General features: G+C 72.1%; 5 protein-coding genes across 5 annotated transcripts; 3 read left to right on the plus strand and 2 right to left on the minus strand.

Moving 5' to 3' along the window:
• Window positions 1-1,712: 1,712 nt before the first annotated feature.
• On the minus strand, window positions 1,713-4,058 carry AURANDRAFT_10217 (hypothetical protein; the record flags this gene model as incomplete). The annotated part of the gene is made up of 1 exon (XM_009036789.1): window positions 1,713-4,058. A coding segment is annotated over one exon (2,346 nt), but the record flags the coding sequence as incomplete, so codon positions are not given.
• A 6,415-nt stretch (window positions 4,059-10,473) lies between these two features.
• AURANDRAFT_62693 (hypothetical protein) lies at window positions 10,474-10,887 on the plus strand (the record flags this gene model as incomplete). Its single annotated transcript, XM_009036709.1, has 1 exon — window positions 10,474-10,887. The coding sequence occupies one exon, from the start codon at window positions 10,474-10,476 to the stop codon at window positions 10,885-10,887; it is 414 nt and encodes a 137-aa protein (XP_009034957.1).
• Window positions 10,888-12,583: 1,696 nt separating this feature from the next.
• Window positions 12,584-16,823, minus strand: AURANDRAFT_62694 (hypothetical protein; the record flags this gene model as incomplete). Its single annotated transcript, XM_009036942.1, has 5 exons — window positions 12,584-12,965; window positions 13,491-13,615; window positions 13,676-13,931; window positions 14,108-14,521; window positions 14,785-16,823. The coding sequence occupies 5 exons, from the start codon at window positions 16,821-16,823 to the stop codon at window positions 12,584-12,586; spliced, it is 3,216 nt and encodes a 1,071-aa protein (XP_009035190.1).
• A 454-nt stretch (window positions 16,824-17,277) lies between these two features.
• LHC18 (hypothetical protein) lies at window positions 17,278-18,054 on the plus strand (the record flags this gene model as incomplete). The annotated part of the gene is made up of 1 exon (XM_009036710.1): window positions 17,278-18,054. The coding sequence occupies one exon, from the start codon at window positions 17,316-17,318 to the stop codon at window positions 17,946-17,948; it is 633 nt and encodes a 210-aa protein (XP_009034958.1).
• A 577-nt stretch (window positions 18,055-18,631) lies between these two features.
• Window positions 18,632-20,119, plus strand: AURANDRAFT_23254 (hypothetical protein; the record flags this gene model as incomplete). Its single annotated transcript, XM_009036711.1, has 2 exons — window positions 18,632-19,480; window positions 19,691-20,119. Coding segments are annotated over 2 exons (1,278 nt in total), but the record flags the coding sequence as incomplete, so codon positions are not given.
• Between the last annotated feature and the right edge of the window lie 543 nt (window positions 20,120-20,662).

Here is a 20,662-nt window from a genome sequence, read left to right on the forward strand (position 1 = left end):
GGGCTCGGCCGGCGGCGCCGGCGGCGGCGCGCGCGCGCGCGCGCCGTCGCGCCAGGGCCGCGGCGGCGGCCGCGCGTGGGGCGCGGACTCGTCCTGCCAGCCCGGGAGCACCGCGGCCGCGGCGTCGTCGAGGACGCGGAGGGCCGCGTCGCCCGTCGCCGCGTCGATGGCCACGCGCCAGCGCGGCCGGCCGCCGCCGGCGGCGGCGCCCGCGGCGTCGACGTCGAGGACGAGCTCGACGCGCGCGCCCAGGGGCGGCAGGGACCGCGGCGCGAGCCACGCCTCGTGGCAGTAGACGTGGCGGTCCAAGTCGCCGAGCGCGATCCACGCGTCGCGGCCGCCGATGGACCGGTTCCGCGACGGCGCGACGGCCGTGAGGACGCCGGCGACCGTGGACCCGCGGCGCCGCTCCGCGCCGGCGAGGAACGCGCGCTGCTCGCCGGCGAACTGAGCGTCCTCGCGGAGCCACGCGCCGTCGCGCGCGACCCAGAGCGCGCCGTCGCGGTGGTGCGGCGTGCTGTGGAGCGCCGCGCGGAAGACGACGCGCTCGTGGAGCCGCGGCAGCGTCGGGCTCAGCTGCGAGCTCAGGTAGCACTCGAGCTCGCCCTCGGCGCCGTCGACGGCGATCCACACCCCTCTCCCCGTCGTCGCGCGCTTGCTCACGGCGCCCGCGACGAGCTGGCCGTCCTCGACCTTGCGCCCGCTCCCCGGGGCGCCGCCCCGGCCGCTGGACGCGTAGCGCGTCTCGAGCCACTCCTTGGGCGTCTGGCCCTCGACGTCGTCGGCGGGGCCGCCGGGCCGGTCCGGGCGGGCCGGCGGCGCGGGCCGCGGCGCGGGCGGCGGCGCGTTCTTCGCCGGCGGCGGCGCCACCTTCTTCCCGGCGGGCGCCTTCTTCGCCACCGTCGTCCACTCGGCCATCACGTCACGCGCGAGCGAGCACGCAACGCTTTCACGCGGCTCGACCGTCCCGGCCGTGTCGGCGAGGACTCGAAGCCTCGAAGCGAGGTGTTGAGGTCAACAAGGTCAACATGCAGAGTTGCCCGCCTCCGGATCCCGGCCCACTTGCGGCCGCCTCGCGATCGAGACGTCGATCGAACTTCGATCGAGGGATCGATCGAGCTGTGCTTGCCGTGATGATGCACCTAGGGGTGGGGCCCGCCCCCAGCTTACCCGCCCTCGTTCGAGTTCGGCGGGAAAGGAAGACGGGGGCGCCCTCAGAGCTCGGACTTCTTGGCCTTCTTGTTCTTCTTGCCCGCGGCGCCGAGGTCGTAGACGACCCAGCGGCGGAGGTACTCCTCGTCGCTCTGGCGCGCGACGCCGTCGCAGCCCGCGTCGGCGCAGCCGCAGTAGAAGTCGCCGGAGTCGGCGCAGGGCCTCCCGCAGCCCGGCGAGTCCGGCGGGAGCGTCGCGCCCGTGGGCTTGTCGTCGAAGACGAAGGAGTGGCCGTCGTCGCCGACCTTGGCGAGCGCGACGTAGCGCTTCTTCTCGGCCATGGCGAGGTTCACGGCCGCGGAGATGGACGCGCCCGTGTCGCCGCCGCCGTAGACCTTGTCCGCGGGGAGCTGCGACTCGAGGCGGTAGCAGCCGACGTGCGCGAGGGACGTGGGCTTGGCGCCGTCGCGCGGCGGCGGCGGCCCCGCGGGCTGCGACTTGTCGCCGGCCATGCGCTTGTGGTACTCCTCGTTGTACTTCTGCTCCTCGGCGGACATGGCGCCCGTGTTGAAGTCCTCGAGCTGGCGGAAGGGCTTCCGCTTGTCGATGAGCCACTTGATCGCCGGCGGGTACTGGCCCGGGCAGTACCAGGAGCCCGGCGCGTCGCAGAGGAGGTTCGTCGCGTTCTTGACCCAGTTCTTGGACTTCTGGGACACCTTCTTGATCTTGAAGATGCGGACCTTGCCGTACTTGGTCGTGTACGCGGGCTCCCAGCGGCTCGTGTTGAGGTACGTGCCCTGGCCGCCGCGGCCGTCGCCGCCGTAGGTCGTCAGCTTGTAGAGCAGCGACTTGGCCATGGACGGCGTCGGCCGGCCGCCCTGGTAGAAGCCGAAGTGCTGGCACGTCGGGTCGTTCGGGCAGAAGTCGTGGTAGATCGAGTTGCCGATGCGCGCCATGTGGGGCGACTTGGCCAAATCGTCGCCGCCGCCGCCGGCCCAGACGAGGACGTAGTCGGCGAGGTGCTTGGCGATCTTGTGGGCCTCGGCCTCGGGCGCCGTGAGGATGCGGCCGAGCGTCGCGATGTGCTCGTGGTTCCACGTGTTGCCGTCCGCGAGCGTCGTCCGCTCGCCGATGCCCGTGATCTGGTAGCCGTAGTCCCACCAGGCCAGGATGCGCGCGTCCTTGGGCGTGTTGTCCCGGAGCCACCAGTAGGCCTCGCGGTAGTCGTCGACGATGATCTCCTCGCCGGACCGGAGCCGCGCCTTGAACATGATCGACGGCTGGCTCAGGCCCTCGCTGAGCTCCTCGCAGTAGGCCTGGAACTCGCGGGCCATGGGCAGCGCGTAGGTCTTGGCGGCGTAGGCCAGCGCGGCCGCGCGGATCAGGCAGATCGCCGGGTGGCGGTACGCGGTTCGCGCCGCGCCCGCGGCCCGCCGCGCGGCCGCGGCCATGCGCGCCGTCGGCTTCCGCGCCGCGCGCTTCGCCTTCTTGTCCTTGGGGTCCGCGGGCTCCGCCGGGGCCGCCGGGGCCTCCGCCGCGCCGAAGCACCGCTCGACGACCGCGTCGAGTGCGAAGACGAACCCGTGGTCCGCGGCCGCGCCCAGCGCGACGCCGCCCAGGGCCGCGGCGACGGGGCCCAGGAGGATGATGAGCCGCGCCATCTTGTTGGCGAAGAAGTAGGCCGCGGCGGCGTACACCCAGAGGAAGACGCCCGCGTCCGAGAAGCGGAGGAACGAGAGCCCGAGGCCGAAGGGCGCGAGCCTGTAGACGTGGTGCAGGTACTGCTCGTAGGCCTGCGTCGACGCCGGCTGGTGCTCGGCCACGGAGTCGACGAGCGGGTTGCCCGTGCGCGTGTGCTTGACGAAGAGGCCGCGGACGCGCGACGACAGGGGCCCGAAGTAGCCCCGCGGGTACAGCACCGCGCCCGCGGCGCCCAGGAGCAGGGCGAGGACGATGCCCGCCTTGATCAGGGCCAACAGGAAGCCGCCGGGCCCCAGGCCCCGGGCCCGGCGCTCGCCGTCGGCCCAGCCGTAGAACTGGAGCCCGACGAAGACGAGCAAAGGCGGCAGGAGCTCGAGGTCCCGCATGGGCCGCCAGCCGACGACGGGCACCTGGACCGCGCCTGCCGTGCCGATGAAGAAGAAGAGGCTGTAGGCCACGCGCAGCTTCGCCGTGTAGCGCCCGCACGCGACGAGCACGAACGCGTGGAGCCCGACGATGTTCGCGACGAACGTGAAGCCGCCCCACGCGGCGACCATGTAGACGTAGGCGAGCCCCGCCAGCGCGCCAAAGGCCCAGGTCGCCGCCGTCGCGTCGCCGGCCGCCCGCGCGGCCGCGCTTCCGCGCCCCCGGGGCCCGCGGAGCGCGCGGCACCAGAGGTAGAACGTGCCGCACATCGCCGTGAGCGCGATGGACTCGTTGTCGTAGCCGCCGCCGACGGACCGCATGAGGTGCGCGGGCACGATGGCCATGATGAGGCCGGCGAAGCCCGACGCCGCGTACGAGTTCGTGCACTCGAGCGTGAGCAGCGCCAGAAACGTCGTCGCCGACCCGCCGAACCACGCGGGCACGAGGCAGCAGACGTCGTTGAGCGAGATGGGCGCCCGCCGCACGTGCTTCCACCACGTGAGCAGGCCCGCGGCCCGCGCCCGGCCGAGCAGGCGCCAGAGCCCGACGGCCGTCATCTGCATGCCCGGGTAGATCGTCGTGCCCACGGGCCGGCCGAGCGGGTACCACGACAGGCGGTCGAACCAGTGGAAGAACTCGTAGAGCCCGTGGTCCGCGAGGTACGTCGTCGCGCGCATGTTGAACCAGGGGTCGAACTCGTGGATCACGTAGCCGTAGGCGTGGATCGCCTTGAGGCGGATGGCGTAGGCGAGGCTCACGGCATAGGCGACCGTCGCGACCCACGCCGCCCACTTGGCGAAGGACAGCAGCTTCAGCGGCAGCGACATCGTCGCCGGCGGCGCGCGGATGGGCGCGACGCTCGCGCGGCTCGTCGCAGCCGACAGCGACGGACGCGTGGATGGTGTGGCTCGATGTCGAGGCCGATGAGGTAGATTTTCGGCGATCTTGCACACGACATCGACGCGATGGTTCGCTTTGTTGCATCTCCTCTGCTGCTCCTGCCAATCGTCTCCGCGCTCAAAACATTGCCACGTATCGCGACGCCATCGTCGAGATCGCTCGCGGCCGCCGCCACGGCGACGAAATCGCTGACGCCGCTCGCCGCCGCCGCCGGTACGTCGCTGGTCACCGATCGGCGCCGAGCCGGCGACGCGGAGGCGGACGCCGCCGAGGAACGGCTGTGCCAGGAAGCGCTGGTGCGCGCGCGCGTGGCCAAGCGCTGCGTCGTGCCCGCCTACGCCGCCTCCGCGGCGCTCGCTCTCGTCGCGCCGGCGGCGCCGCTGCCGCAGCAGGCGCTCGCGGTCGGGTCCGCGCTGAGCGTCGTCCCCGCCATCTCGGCGGCCTACGACTGCGTCGGCGAGGGCGACGCCACCGTGCCGCTGCGCGTCGCCGTCGCCGCCGCGTGCCTGCTGTCCGCGGCCTGGCTCGAGGCCGCGCCGCTGCTCAGCGGCGGCGCCGCGGCGTACGCGCCCTGGGCGCGCGCGGCGGGCGTCGGCGCCTTTGCGTACGGCGCGCTGGCCGTGCTGCCGCTCCGGCGGCCCGCGCCCGGCGGCTGGGAGCTGCGGCCGCGCGTCGACGCCCAGTGGGCGGCGCTCGCCGTCGGCCTCGCGGCCTGCGGCGCGCTCGCGGTCCTCGCGCCGCTGCCCCTGGCGGCGGCGCCCGCGGGCGTCACGGCGGCCTTCGCGCGCGCGCACGGGGTCTGGGTCCTGGCCGCGGCCTTCGCCGCGGCCCAGGTCGCGCGCGGGCCGACGCGGCGGCTCCGCAACGGCCTCTACGCCGCCGCGGCGGCGCAGCTGGTCTTCGCGCTCGCGCGGCTCGCCTTCGAGCGCGGGCCGCTCCAGGTCGCGGCCCTCGCGGTCTACGCGCTCCTCTGCATCAAGGCATGATCGTAAAACTCACGGCGCCTTAAATCGCGCGTGGCTGCTCTGGAGCGACGCGACGGCGACGACGGTGAGCGGCACGCGCAGGCTCAGGTAGCTGCGCGGCACGAGCGCCGCGCGCCAGCACTGGAGATCCACGGCCATGGCCGCGGCGAGCCCGGCGCTCAGCGCGTCGAGCGACAGCGGCGCGGGCGTCGACGCGCAGGGCCACGCGAGGAGCGACGGCGTGACGCCCCAGACGAGGCGGAACGCGTTGGCGCGCGGCGACGCCGGCGGCGACCCGCCGAGCGCGAAGCCCCAGTGCGGCGCGCCGAGGAACGAGAGGATCATGCAGCCGTACGTGACCTGCAGCTCCGTCGCGTTGAGCGACGGCCGGCCCAGGAGTTGGCGCAGCGGGCCCAGTCGGTCGTCGACGTCGAGTTGCGCCGCGCCCGGCTTCGAGAGCGCGCAAAACGGGATGAGGCCGCCGGCGCCGAGCGCGGCGACGAGCGGCGACGGGAAGAGGCTCATTGTGCAGCGCTGCAACGTCGCACGTGCTGCCACCAGCAGACCTGCCGAGCACCAGCACCGGGGCCGGAGAGCGGCAGCGTCTCGGCAGCATCGATGCAAGGTTGGCTCGCCCCCAGGGCTGCGTGTAATCATGGTGTTTTGGACCGCCTTCCTGCTGGCGCAAGCCACGACCCGCCCCCTGGGGCTGCGCGTAATCATGGTGTGTTGGACCGCCTTCCTGCTGGCGCAAGCCACGACCGCCGAGACGCTCGGCGACATCGTGTACGGCAAGGTGCGCGCCGCGCCGGTGAAGTCGGGCGAGCTGCTCGGACCCTCGGGCCGAGCTATCTGCTCGAAGCGGCGGCGCCTCGAGGAGCCAGCGCGCAACACCTCCTGCGGCGCCGCGCCGCGCCCGAAGGTCGCCATCTGCGTCGCCGGCAACGCGCGGACCTTCGCGAACCCGGCGGTCCACGAGACGCTCAAGCGGAACCTCGCGGAGGCCTTTGGCGGCGACGCGTCGTTCTTCCTGCGGTTGAAGGCCCAGGACCGCGGCTGGAAGGTGCGTTGCCCCGGTGCGATTCTTCGAGGAAAGTCCAGTTGCACAGGGCGGCTCGGCCCGGGAGAACGCGGGCGACACGAGCCGCGTGCCGACGGACGACGTCGGCACGCTCGCGACGGCGGCGCGGAATCTGTGCGGGCCGCGGTCGGACGTCGCCGTCGCGGAGGTCGTCGTGGGCGAGGAGCGCCACGACGCGCCCGCGTGCCAGGTCAAGGCGGTCGAGATCCTCGCGGCGACGGGCGACGAGGCCTGGCGCGACGTCGAGTACCTGCAGAGCGGCGAGGCCGGCGCCCCGTCGACCACGCCTCGCGGACCCGCCGCGCGCAGGCATCGCGCAGATCCACGACGCGGCCTGGTGCGGCGAGAAGATGCGCGACCACGAACGCAGCCGCGGCGTCGCGTTCGACACGGTCTTCAAGGTGCGGCCGGACCTCTCCTTCGTCGACCCCATGCCCCCCTTCTGCAAGTGGAACCGGGGCGTCGCCTGCCTCGCGCGGGACTGGCTCTTCATGCTCCCGGGCGACACGGGGCCCGACGCGCTGCGGGCGGGCTTCGCCGCGTTCACCGTCTGCGACCACATGATGTGGCCCCGCATCCTCGAGGCGTGGAACAACCAGGGCATCGGCAAGGCGCTGCGCGGGGACCAGAAGAGCGCGCGGCCGCCGGCGACGTCGCACCCGGACGCGTGGGCCGCGAGGGTGCGCGTCGTGCGGCCGCCCGGCGTCATGGGCAACACGGACAGCGCCCTCGACCCGGCTAAGTGCATCTAGATGGTCCCAGCGCCCTCGACCCGGCTAACCCTGCTTGACGCGGAGCGCGCGGCCCCGGGAGAAGGTCTTGCCGGAGGGCGCGGCGGGCTGCGCCGCGGGCTCGGGCTCCGCGGCGCGCGGGCTCGCGGGCTTGAGCGCGCGGCCGCGGGCGAAGGTCCGGCCGCCGCCGGCGGGCTCGGGCTCCGCGGCGCGCGGGCTCGCGGGCTTGAGCGCGCGGCCGCGGGCGAAGGTCCGGCCGCCGCCGGCGGGCTCGGGCTCGGCGACGGGCGCGAGCGCGGCGGGCTCGAACGACGGCTCGCCGAGCACGCCCCGGGACGCGTCGGGCGTCGGCGACGGCTGCGGCAACGGCTGCGGCGACGCGCGCTCCGCGCCGCCGCCGTCGACGGACCGGGTCGAGCTCGCCTGCTTCTTGAGCCGCTTCCGGCGGACGCGGGCCCGGAGCCGGAGCATGCGCGCCGCGAACGCGAACATGGACTTGGACGCCCTGGCGCGGATCTCGGCGGCGAGGAGCCGCTTCTTGGTCTCGAACTCGACCTCGTCGTCCGTGAGGGCGACCGCGAGCACGGCGCCGCCGTCGACCTGGCTCGCGAGCGCCCGCTTCTGCTCGTCGTACGACTTTACGTCCGCGTCGAAGGCCGCCGTCCACGTCGCGACGGCCTCCTGCGCGTCGCTCCGTCGCGCCGTCGCGAAGCCGTGCGCCTCCGACGTTTCGAGGTCGAAGCCCACGACCCCCGTCGTCGCCGCCCGCGCCGCGCGCCGCGCGTAGGCCCGGGCCTCGGCCTCGAGCTCCGCGACGAGCGCGTCGCCCGCGTCCGTCCACGCCTTGCACGCGACGCGCGCCTGGGACCGCTTCCGGTCGATCTCCGCGTCCCACTCCGCCTGGAGCGACGTCGCCAGCCGCTTGGAGAAGTGGTGCTCGGCCTTGGCGGCGACCCAGGCCTGGGCCTTGGCCCGCTGCGCGTCGCACTCCCTCGTGTAGGCCTGCCAGACGTCCGCCAGCTTCGGGTCGGATTGGGCCTTCGCTTCCGCCGCGGCGATCCGATGCTCCGTCATGTAGTGGCGCTTGAGGAAGTTGTCCACGGAGAGCCCGCGGATGTTCCAGGATTTCGTCGGGGCCCGGCAGTTCGGCGGGTCCTCGGCCTCGTACTCGCGCGCGTCCGTCGAGTCCGACGCGGCGCCCCAGAGGGCCCCGTCGGCGACGACGGCCTCGAGGTCGTCGCAGCCCCAGTTCGCCAGGAACTCCTTGAAGGACGGCGTGCCCGGCTTCGCGGAGCCCGACCGGTACGCGGCGACGGTGCAGTGGTGCGACCCGCCGCCGCAGCGGAACGCGCCGGGCTCCCCCGGGACGAGGTACCAGGCGAAGTTCTGCGCGCAGCGGCTCACGTGCATGGCCGCGATGGCCGGGTGGAGCGGCGGCTTCGGGATGGCGCCCCCGGGCGGCGGCGCGACGGCCGCGGCGACGGTCCCGGCCGCGGCCTCGAGTGGAGGCGGCGGCGCGAGCTCGAGCCTCGGCGGGCAGGGCGGCGCCCGGGGCACGACGGGCCCGACGCCGAAGGCGTGGGACGCGCCGTCGCAGCGCCAGCGCGTCTTCGCGCAGTTCGCGCCCGCCTGCCACGGCGAGATGCCGCAGTAGCGCGCGCCGGCGACGTGCTTCCAGGAGCAGCAGAACGCGCGGCCCTCCCGGAAGCCGTGGTCGATCCACGCGCGCAGGCCCAGGGCCCGGGGCTCGCCGCGGCGGTCCGGCGCGACGAGGTCCAGGTCCCGCTCCACGGCCGTCGCGTCGGCCGTGGGGGCGACGCGCGCGTGCGTCCGCCGCCAGCCGCGCAGCGTGAGCGGCGCGCGGGGCCAGTGGCTCACGGGCGGGATCACGGGGCCCGTCCAGGACTGGGTCCCGGACACGGCGCCGCGCCACTCGCCCGCCGTCGCGACGTGCGTCTCCGATCCCTCCTTTTTTGGGAGCGTCGCGCCGTCGGGCACGCCCGCGTCGGCCCAGGGCGACTCGTGCGTGCTCTGCCCGCCGAGGACGACGAGCCGCGCCTCGAGCGCGAACATGAGCTCCTCGAGGCGCAGGCGCCGCGGGTGGCGGCCCAGGCGCCGGACGATGGCGCCCGCGAGCTTGGGGCCGAAGTCGAGGCCGAGCGCCCGGCGGAGCACGCCGCCCAGCGCGGCCGCGTCGACGCCCGGCGCGCCGGCGCCGTCCGCGGCGCGGAACTCGCGCAGCAGCGCGTGGCGCCGCGCGTGGGCCCGCGTCGCGACGACGGCGACGAGCAGGTTCGGCGACCGCGCGGCCTCGCAGAGCTCCGGCAGCCCCACGGCCTCGGCCTCGAGCGCGGCGACGGCCTCGGCGCCCTCGGCGCCGGCCTCGGCGAAGACCGACGCGAGCGTCTCCGGCTTCTGAGGGCCGTAGCGCTCGAGGAGCGCCAGCACGAAGAAGACGTCCTCGTCGGGCGCGCCCTCGAACCAGCGCCGCAGGCACCGCGACGCGCCGCTGGGCACCGTGGAGCGCTTCGGCTCGGGCGGCCGCGTGCGCTCCAGGTAGCCGCGCAGGGCGTCGTCGCCGTCGAGGAAGACCATCGAAGGGCAGCTGCGGCTGTTTCACCTCGGTCTCTAGCAAGCTTCAGAACCTCTGCGTAGCGCTGGGGCAGCCATCGTTGCGCACAACGACGGCATCATGAAGAGGAACGGCAAACAGCATCGCGGATCAATCGCGGCGGGAGCGTAGAGCTACAGCTCATCGAGTCCTGTCGTCGCCAAGCGGAGTCTACTTCTATCGAGGCCACCGTCGCCGCCGCTGCAGCGCGTGCGTCGCTGTCGTCGGAACCGCAGCGAGTGCCGCGGACCCTACCAGGCGCCGTCGGAATCGCAGCAGCTCGGCAGCTCGCGGTCGACGGCCATGGGCGGCATGCGCCCCGGCGAGGCGCCGTACCACGCGCCTTATTATGTGCCGTACCCGCCGCCGCCCGGCGCCTACGCGGCGCCAGCGCACGGGCCGGGCATGCCCTACTACGTGGCGAACCCCTATGCGCAACCCATGATGCCGGCGCCGGTCGTCTACGCGGGCGCCGGCGGGTACGCGCCGCACCCCATCGCGCTGCAGCCCGTCCGCGACTGCGGCGGCGACCCGGCCTACCCCTACAAGCGCGCGCGGCGCGCGCGGCGCCGCCGGCCGGCGCGGAACCGCGCCGGCGACCACCCGGCCGTCTACCGGCCGCCGGACGGCGCGGCGGACGGATCCGATCCGGAACCGGCGGACGCGCTCGCCGCGCTGTCGCTCGCGCCCTTCGTCGGCGGCGGCGCCCCCGCGCCGGCGGCGGGCGACGCGGTGCACCATCTCGACGCCGCCGGCGCCGCGGCGCGCGCGGCGGACGACCGGTCCCGGTCGCCGCCGCCGCCGCCGCCGCCGCCGCTCAAAGCGCGAGAGCGCACGGCGTCGGCCGTGTCCGCGGCGTCGAGCGAGCCGGCTCTCGAGCGGACGGCGGCCGCCGCGACGGCGACCATGTCCGACTACGAGCGCGAGTGGATCGCGGCCGCGCGCGGCGCGGGCGACGCGATCGCCGGCGAGGACCCGGACGCGCTCCGCGACTCGCTCCGCAAGGCCACCGAGGCGCGGCACACGGGCGTCGTGCGCTGGTACACGGAGAAGAAGCACTACGGCTTCATCGAGTCCAAGGGCGCCTCGGCGACGGACCTCTTCGTCCACTCGTCGGAGCTCGAGGAGCCGCTCCGCGCGGGCGACACGGTCTCCTTCGTCATCGGCGAGCGCCGGGGCCGCTCCGCGGCGACCAAGGTCGAGGTCGTCGAGCGCGCGCCCCTCCCGCCGCCGGCGCAATCGGCCCTCGACCCCTACCAGGCCGCGTACCTCCCGCCGCCGCCCGCGTACCCGCCGCCGCCCGTCGTCTGGGCGAATTGAGGCGCGCGCGCGAGCGCGGGGTCTTGCGAAGTCTTAGAAGTTCGCTTCTAGACGTCGAGTTCGCGGGCGCCGCGCCAGAACGTGAAGACGTGGATGAAGACGTCCTCGGGGATTTCGATGAAGACCTTCTCGTGCACGGCGACGCTCGACGGCGCGGTCGCGCGGCCCCCCGCGCGGAGCTCCGGAAGCGCCCGGCGGAGCGCGAGGAGCTCGGCGCGAGGGGCGGCGACGTACGGCGCCCAACCGCCCGCGGCATGGACGGCGCCGAGCAGGTTGGCCGCTACCTCACCGCCGACGTATTTGCGGGCCCGTGTCTCGGGGGTGTCCCCTTGTTGATTGACTACGTCCACCTCTGCGCCACGGCTCAGGAGCAGGCGTGTCATACGAGTGTGTCCGCGCTCGGCGGCACGGTGAAGGGCGGTGAATGAACCATTGGACTGAGCATTGACACGCGCGCCTCGGTCGAGTAGGAGCCGCGCAACGGCATAATTATTATTGAACGAGGCCGTTGCCAACGGCGATACTCGAGAATGAAACCCTCCGAGGTCCACGTCCGCTCCGCGAGCGAGCATCTCTCGAGTTAGAATCGTGTTTCCATACTGCGCCGCAAGCCTGAGGAGCGTGTGACCGTTCTGTCCTGTCACGACGGCGTTACCAATTGATTTGAAGCGCGCGTTCGCCGCGCCCGGGTTGTTGAAAAAGTACGAGCGCGAAAAGTCCAACCAAAATCGTGTTCGTCTCCCGCGACTAGAAGCATCCTCGACATCCTCCTCGAGTACTGGATCATCGTCCGAGTCGGTGTCCGAGTAGTTCATTTGTCAAAAGGAGAGCTGCTCGGCCAGGTCGGGGAAAGATGTTAATCAAACCAAGTGGCGGTAGGCGCGTCGGTGTGGGTCATCGAATGCGCGAGAGCGGCTAAATCAAAGCGCTGTTGCGGGTAACGACAGGCGCGCCGACAAAGGGAAGCAGGCTAAAAATCAGTGGCAAAAATTTTAATAATCGCTCGTCGCAAAATGGAGCGCCTCGCCGTCCTATGCGCCTGTGCGGTCGCCCTCGCGGCCGCCACCGTCGACGACTCGCGCCGCCTCGCCCTCGCGGCCGCCACCGGCGACGACTCGCGCCGCCTCGAGAGCGGCGGCACGCCCATCTACGACATGGCGCACCACACCTGGGGCTACGACGGCGTGAACATGCGGCGCGACTCGACCTTCCTCTCGTTTTTCGTCTTCCTCCTCATCGTGGCCCTCGTCGCCGGGTCGGGCGTTTCGCGGCGCTTCGCGTGGCTCCCCGAGGCCTGCGTCGTGTTGCTCGTCGGCGTCGTCGCGGGCCTGGTCTGCAAGGAGATCTACGACGCGCGGACGACGAAGCGCCAGCACACGTTCTTCACGAAGCCGCTCCTCGGCTTCGACAACTCGCTCTTCTTCCTCGCGCTGCTGCCGCCCATCATCTTCCACTCGGGCTACGAGCTGCGGCCGCGGTGGCTCGCGGCGAACTTCGGGACCATCGCGTCGCTGGCCGCGCTCGGCACGCTCGCGAGCTCCGTCGTCGTCGCCGTCGCGGTCCTCGCGTGGAGCTCCGCGGGCGGCCGCGGCGTGAGCTTCGCGGAGTGCCTGTCCTTCGGCGCGCTCGTGTCGGCGACGGACCCCGTGAGCGTGCTCGCGGTCTTCGCCGCGCGGCGCGTCGACAGGAAGCTCTTCTACCTCGTCTTCGGCGAGTCGGTGCTGAACGACGCCGTGGGCATCGTGCTCTTCAAGACGTTCTCGAAGCACGTGGGCAGCGCGAAGAGCTCGGGCGGGTCCGCGGCGCTCATCGCGTGCCTCGACTTCTTCGTCATCTTCGGGGGGTCCATGGTCCTCGGCGCGGCGCTCGCGGCGCTCTGCGCGGGGCTCCTGCGGCTCCTGCGCCTGCCCCGGGGCGGCCGCGACGCCGATGCGACGCACGCGGCGGCGAAGCTCCAGGTCGCCGTGCTCGCCATCTTCGTCTTCGCGCCGGCGTTCGTCGCGGAGCTCGTCGAGATGTCGGGCATCGTGACGACGCTCTTCGCGGCCATGGGCGCGCGCCACTGGTGCCGGCCGAACCTGGTCGACGACGCGCGCGCGTCCGCGGACGCGGTCTTCGCGACGCTCGCGCACCTCGCGGACGCGGCCGTCTTCCTCTACCTCGGCCTGAGCCTGCCGTTCGCGAACTGGGCGCGCGACTCGTCCGCCTCGCTTGTCGCCGTCGCGCTGGTCGCGTGCCTCGTCGGCCGCGCGTCCCACGTCTACCCCATCGCCCACGCGTTCAACCGCAAGGCGGCGCCGGGCGACGTCGTGCCGCCCAACTTCCAGCACATGCTCTGGTTCTCGGGGCTCCGCGGCGCGGTCGCGTTCTCCTGCGCGCACGCGTTCCCGAACGACAACGGCCACCGGGACCTCTTCGCGACGACGACGTCGGCGCTCATCGTCGTGACCACGCTCGTCGGCGGCGCGACGACGGACGCGGCGCTCCGCGCGCTCGCGATCCCGACGGGCTGCGGCGACGGCGCGGACCCGCCGCGGCCGGCCCACTTTGGCTGCCTCGCGGCCGTCGACGCGGTCCTCTACCCGTGCCTCGTCGCGCCGGACGTCGACCCCGTGACGCCGCGCGGCGAGGCGGAGGCGCGCAGCGCGGGGGCGCAGCTCGAGCTCGCGCCCATGGCGCCCGACGACGCGGCGACGTGGAACCCCACGGTGGCGGCGGCCGGCGTGGCCTAGGAGCGGCGGCGGGGACGGGCGGGTAAAATAGGCGCGCTCCTCTAACCAGAACTTACGCCGCCCCCCTCGAGAAGATGCAGCACCTCGACGCGCTTCCGCTTCCACTTGAGGTCCTCGTGGCCGACGTCGTACGCGGGCTCGAACGCCGCGCCCGGCAGTTTCGCGGAGAGCGCCGCCACGAACGCGTCGCGGCCCTCGCGGTCCGGCGACCCGCCGACGACGACGTCCATGCCGCGCGCCCGCGCCTCGACGACGCGGTCCGCGACGGCGAGGGCGAGAGGCGCGTCGTAGAGCACGTCCGCGGCCACGAGCCTGGCAGGAAAAGAGAGCGAAATTCCCAACTTTGGAGACTGATATCTCGGCCATTTTCCACTCGTTTCGGCTAATTTTTGGATGAGCGATCATCTCTCGGAGCGTTCTCGACGCGTGGATGCATTTTCCGGAACGGTCGCGCGCGGAAAACTCATGTTGAAGCGAACTTGAATCACTCTTTTCCTGCCCTGGCCACGAGCAGGTCGAAGCCCGCGGGCAGCGGCTCCGGTCCGCGGGCGTCGAAGGCCGCGACGTCGACGGCGAGCCGCTGCTCCGCGGCCGCGCGGCGCGTGAGGTCGAGGGCCCTCGGCGACACGTCGGTGGCGAGGACGCGGCGCGCGCCGCTCGCGGCGGCGACCAGCGCGGCGAAGCCGTTGCCGCAGCCGAGCTCGAGCACGTCTCGGCCGGCCGCGACGGCGCGGAGCCGCGCCGCGGCGGCGAGCGCGCCGGGCCAGAGCTTGGCGCCGTAGGGATTCTCCGCCGCCGTCGACGCGCGCCACCACCCCTGGTCCGCCACTTCGAGCACCCAGATGGAGCAATTGCCGTCCAGCGTCGTCGTCGCGCGCCGCAGCGCGAGCGGCGCTTCGGCGCTTTTTGTTGTGGGTGGTATTTTGGTGCGCTTGCGCGGCGCGCGCGCGAGAGGTGCTGCGAACGGCACCAAGAGCAGCAGCATGCATATATATATAGGCGCGGCCCAAATGTGCTGGACCATGCCGTCTCTCCTCCGACTTTCCAAGGGCGTGTCTCAGCATCAGGTTGATGGCAACGAAACATCGTAGGGCGCCGTCGACGTCGAGTCCTCCGCCGCGCCGGGGGGCTAGATCAGGCGCAATTAGGAAACAGACAAGCGAACTAGACGACGTCGGCGCCGGCCCGGGCCTCCGGCGCGGGCGCGGGCCGCGGCGGCCGCGGCTCGCCGCGGAGCACGTGCTTCTCGAGGTTCACGAGGGGCTGCTCGACGAAGAGGTGGACGACGAGGGAGCAGAGCAGCACGATGGCCGAGACGCCGAGGAAGGCCACGTACCAGCCCACCTCCGTGAAGACGACGCGCGCGTCCGTCGACGACTTGTACAAGACGTCGAGCACCGCCGGGTGGATGAGGTAGGCCGCGAACGTGAGCTTGGCCAGGGGCGCGAAGACCGGGAGCGAGAGGATGCCGCCGACGAAGGCGCCGCGGCCGAAGAAGCAGGGCAGGGCGAGGAGGGAGAGCGCGCAGGCCCACGCGGGCTTCGCGAGCGCGAGGTAGAGGTGGTTCTTCCACTTGGCGGGACCCGAGGGCGCGTCCTGGTAGAAGGGGTAGGAGCCGAAGACGAGCGCCGCCGCGACGGCGAGGCCCGCGGCCAGGGACCCGTAGGCGACGCGCGCCGACGGCGGCTCGCGGGCCTTGTCCTTGGCGGCGTCCGCGTAGTAGAACGCCGTCGCGACGCCGACGAGGTACGGCGGGATCCGCGTCCAGGGCCGCACGTAGTAGTCCGGGAAGTAGTCGCCGCCGTCGAAGGTCGCGAAGGACAGGTCGAAGGCGTAGGCCGCCCACCAGGCGTAGGCGACGGAGGCCAGCGCCAGCGCGCCGAGGACCGCGTAGGCCGCCGCCGCCGATTTGAGTTTCAACGAGACGAAGCCGGGCAGGAGGAGGAAGAACTGCATGTCGTTCGGTAGGTACCAGGCGACGCCGTAGCAGGCATCCTCGGTGCCGTGGAAGGGCACGAGGTTGTTCACGTAGAGCATGTTCGTCCAGAAGGTTTTCGCGCAGTCGCGGTACTCGCCGCGCTGCTGCGCCCAGACCGGGCCCGAGCCGTAGACGCGGAGCACCTTCCACCAGAGCAGCACGATGAAGGCGTAGGACGGCGTGAGCCGCAGGTAGCGCTGCAGGTAGGCCCTGGGGATCCAGGTGCACGTCGTCGCGCGCGCGGCGACCTTCGACGCGACGAACGCGCCGAGGAAGCCGCTGAGCCAGAAGAACGTGTCGACGGAAAACTCGGCCGCGTTCAGCACCTGGCCCCGCACCGTCGCCATGTACCCTTTTCCGTCGTGGGGGACGACGGCCTCGTACATGTTCGTGTAGCCCGGCGCCTGCGTCGGCCAGAGGATCGAGTGGCCGTAGACGACGTAGAGCATGGACAGGCACCGGACGCCGTCGAGGCACGCCAAGGGGCCGCCGCGGCCCGCGAGCCACTCGCCCCAGGTGCGCCGGAGCGAGAAGCAGGCCAGCCAGGCCGGGGTCGCGCGCGCCGGCGCGTCGCCGCCGTTGAGCGCCGCGTAGCCGTCGCCGGGCGCCGGCGCGGCCGCGACCACGTCCGCGGCCGTCGCCGTCAAAGCGAGCGCGACGAGCAGGCACGCGGCGACGATCACGGCGACGCCCGCGCCGTCCAACTCAAAGGAAAAGTCGTCGTCGAGCACGGACCACGCCGTGAGCGTGCCGACGAGCGGCACGGCGGCCAAGGCCGCCCGGACGTCGCCCGCGGAGCACGCGGCGGGCAGGCAGGCGCCGAGCATGGGGTGGCCGCCGCCGGCGGTGACGACGAAGTAGCGGAAGCCGGCGATGGTGCCGCAGGCCGCCGGGTCGCCGAGGTCGTCGACGTGGCCCTGCATCTCGAAGAGCAGCGTCTGGATGTTTTTCACCGGGTCGAGCGCGAACTCGACGTAGAGCGCGATGAACGTGAGGAAGTCGGCGGACGCGTAGCGCGCGAGCTGGTTCGCCGTGCTCTCGAAGTTCTCCGCGTAGTCCTCGAGCGCCGCGGCGCAGGACGGCCGCACGGCCGCGAGCGTGGCGTTGAGGGCCGTGGTGCAGGAGACGCCGAGGGCCGACTGGCAGGTGGGCTGCGTGGGCTGCTCGTCGTCGACGGCGGCGGCGCGAGCGAGGAGCGCGAGGAGGAGCAGCGGGAGGTGTTTCATGGTCGTGCTTTGTGCTGCGTGCTTGGTCACCTTGCGTTGGGCCGTCACAAGAAAGCTCTTCTAGCGGTTGTCCTGGGTTTTGGAGGCGGGCTGCCACCTATGGGCCACCAATCAGATTTGAGATAGTATTGGAGTAAGGTATGCACTACCCCTGCTCCTCCGACCCGTATTGGATACAAGAAGACACGTGCGCGGGCTCGATCCGCTCACACGATTCTTCAAAGCAAAGCCACCCGCATTGCTTCGGCGTCCGTCGCACCGCGCGCGCGCGTCCCCACCCAATCTCCCACACCCGCAACCCTCCCCCCGCCCCTCCCCATGCAACCCTCGACCCGCCCACCAAATTTCCCCGCCGCTCGTCGCGTCCTCGACGCGCGCGGCGCATCGGATCTTTTCCCTTGAATATGCGCGCCTTCGATCGTTGCAACACTCACCCGCGCAATTCCCGCCGCAGACGCGCAATTCCCGCCGCAGACACTCACACTCATCACCATGAAGCTCGCCCTCGCCCTCGCTCTCGTCGCCCCCGCCGCCGCCTTCCAGGCGCCGGCCACCCAGAAGGCGTCCGTCGTCGTCAAGGACTCCATCGGCGTCGACCCCGGCCCGATCGAGCCCTCCGGCCTCTTCTGGGAGGACAAGGAGTCTCTCGCGCGCCGCCGCGCCGTCGAGATCAAGCACGGCCGCATCGCCATGACCGCGTTCATCGGCATGATGGTCCAGGAGCTCGGCATCACGTTCCCGGGCTCGATCAACCTCGACGGCTCGGTCCAGTTCTCGGACATCCTCAAGGACGGCATGGGCTTCGCCGCCCTCGGCAACATCCCGACCTTCGGCCTCGTGCAGATCGCCCTCTTCGGCGGCATCGCCGAGACGGTCGCCATGCCCGCGTCCCAGTACACGGGCGGCCCCCAGAACCTCCCCGGCGGCTACGACGGCTCCGCGGGCACGATCCCCGGCGGCTACCCCTTCACGGAGCAGATCACGGACCCGGCCGCGCGCACGCGCGCGCTCACCTGCGAGCTCCAGAACGGCCGCGCCGCCATGATGGGCGTCACGGGCGCGATGATGCACTCCCAGCTCGACTCGTGCGACCACCACTTCTTCTACCCCATCACGCACAACTAGGCGCGCACGCGCCCAAGCAAGCTCCACGGCGGAGGCGCCCCCTCGTCCTCGGACGTGGCCGGAAATAGCCCAGGCTAGTTGCGCGCCGCTAAATACCCTTCGTGCCAGCCTGGGCCTGAGCTCGCGCCGCGGCAGCCGCGAGCTCGCCTCGTCGGACACAGGACGCCTCGCCGGGGGCGGCGCGACGAGCATCCGTGGAGCCGCCGCCGCGTCGCCGCGACGAGGCGCGAGAGGAGCCGCGGCGCGCGGCGCCGCGGCGCGCGGAGCTGCGGGGTGCGCGCGCCGCGGACCCCAGGCGGGGACCCCCCGGCTGATGAAGGTAAGATCATCCTAATCGAGGGAGCGGTAACGCAGGGCATAGAGCAAGCCGTCGGGCCCGGTCGGCAGCCCCGTTTCGCGCGAGGAGCCGGTCGGCACGGGGGGCGCGCTGGGCGCGCGCCGTCGAGCCACACACCGGCGTCGACCGCGATGGACGCCGGCGGCCGGGACAGCGTGTTGACGCTGCCGCCCGAGGTCCTCAAACTCACGCACCAGCTCGAGCAGGAGAAGCTCGAGAGCCTGACGCGGCGCTACGACGTGCTGCGCAAGGAGAACGAGCTCCTCAAGACGCGCCTCGAGAAGAGCGCGACGGCCGCGTGGAACCACCGCGGAAGAAACACAGCTCGCGAAACCCCGCTCCTTTCTTAGGCGAGAAGGACACGCACGAGTTCGTCGCGTACTTCCAGAAGGAGCTCGAGGGCAAGGACGTGCGCATCCACAGTTTGAACGAGCTCATGGCCCACCAGGACGCGGAGCGCCAGGCGGAGCACGACGCGCTCGTCCGGCGCCAGAGCGAGCAGGTCGCGGACCTCGAGACGAAGCTCCAGACGGCCGACACGACGTCGACGGCGAAGATCCAGATGCTCGAGGACGAGCTCGCCAAGGTCGACACGTTCCGCGAGATGAAGCTCGCCATGGACGCCAAGATCGAGGAGCAGGAGAAGGCGCTGAAGCTCGCCGAGGAGCGGCACCTCGCCGAGGCGACGGCGAACGAGCGCAAGTTCCTCGCGGAGAAGAGCAAGATGCAGAAGGACCTGGAGAAGCGGACGTCCGACATCCGGCGCGCGGCGAAGCAGGAGATGCAGAACGGCCTCGACGCCGACACGCTCAAGGTCATCGGCGAGAACCGGCGCATGGCCGAGGAGCTGCGGTTCCAGCAGCAGATGACCGCGGAGCTCCAGAGCGAGAAGAACGCCGTCGACGAGGCCGTGCGCGTGCTCCGGCGCGACATGGAGCTCGCGCGCGAGAAGGAGGGCGAGTACGCGAAGCAGTCCCACGTGAAAAACCGCGAGGCGAAGAAGCGCGAGGAGAAGATCGCGGCGCTCGAGGAGCTCCTCCGCGACGCGGGCAAGAAGTTCCAGGGCGAGAAGGCCCACTTAAGACGCTCGCTCCAGGCGTCCCTCGAGGAGCAGACCCTCGACGCCGCGGGCCTCCGGCAGATGCTCCGCCTGAAGAACCGCGAGCTCTCGAAGCTCCGGCGCCTCGCGGAGATGGTCCTCGACTGTGTGGAAACCAACCACTGGTTGGGTGGTCCTGACCAAACTTGAGAATTCTCTAGCTCGGTCACATCCAAGTCGATTCGGCTGATTTTTGGACGGATCGATCGCTCTCGTCGAGTTCTCGAAGCCAAGCCGAAGCGATTGCGTCGAAACTGTCGCGTAAGCGCACATTGAAGTCGGGTTGAAGATTTGGTTTCCACACAGGTCCTCGAGCAGCGCACGGAGGTCGAGCAGTTCTTCCTGGAGGCGCTCGAGGACGTCAAGGCGAACATCGTCAAGCAGCGCCAGGAGCGCTACCGCGCGGACATGGCCGAGTACCGCACGCAGATGCGCACCGCGACGCTCGGCGACGGCACGGCCAAGTTCCCGAAGATCCGCGCGCTCCAGGCGGGCAAGGACGTCGACGGCATGGGCCCGCCGGCGCCGGGCACCATGCCCCACAACTTGTCGGCGAAGGTCCAGCTCAAGGACCTCACCCTGGAGGACCGGGAGCACGTCCTCCGGCTCCTCTTCGCGAAGATCAACGCGGTCCACGGCAACGTCTCGAGCCTCCCGCCCCACGACCTGGAGAACAACGAGCGCACCTTCCTGACCAACTCCGCGCCCACGGGCGGCGGCGACGGGGGGATGTAAGCGTGGTTCGCGGAGGAAGGGGCCGATGCAGACGTCGAGGCTACGTCGATGCAGGCCTCGATGCCCGCCGCCCGCCGCGGTCGCGGCGGCGGAGCTGGCGTCGGAGCCGAGCACTCGGGAGTGGTGGTCGCCCTTGAAGCATCCGCCTCCCGTCGACGCTAAAACAAGCCGGCCGGGCGACGCGCTCTCTGCCACCGTCCGAGCGCGGGTGCCGCGCGGGGACGGGGATGGCGGACGTCGACATGATGGACATTACGTCGGAAAGCGGACACGCGGGCGGCGCCCCGCGGGCCCCGGAGCCGTTTTTCAACAACGGGCTGCACAAAGACCACTTTCGGGAAAGCCCGATGGCGATGGACGACGCGCCGCCGTGCCCCTGCGACACGAGCCACGTCGAGGAAGGCTGCTACTGCCCTAGTGACGTTTTCAAGGGTGCGGCCCACCTCGCGCCCGCGGCGCTCGAGAGGCGACCGGGGTCGCCGGCGATGCCGCCGCGCGCAAACTTGGAGCCGTGGGTGGCGCCCCCCGCGGCGCCCGCGGCGC

The sequence above is a fragment of the Aureococcus anophagefferens genome, assembly GCF_000186865.1.
Source record: "Aureococcus anophagefferens unplaced genomic scaffold AURANscaffold_5, whole genome shotgun sequence".
NCBI classification, from domain to species: domain Eukaryota; class Pelagophyceae; order Pelagomonadales; family Pelagomonadaceae; genus Aureococcus; species Aureococcus anophagefferens.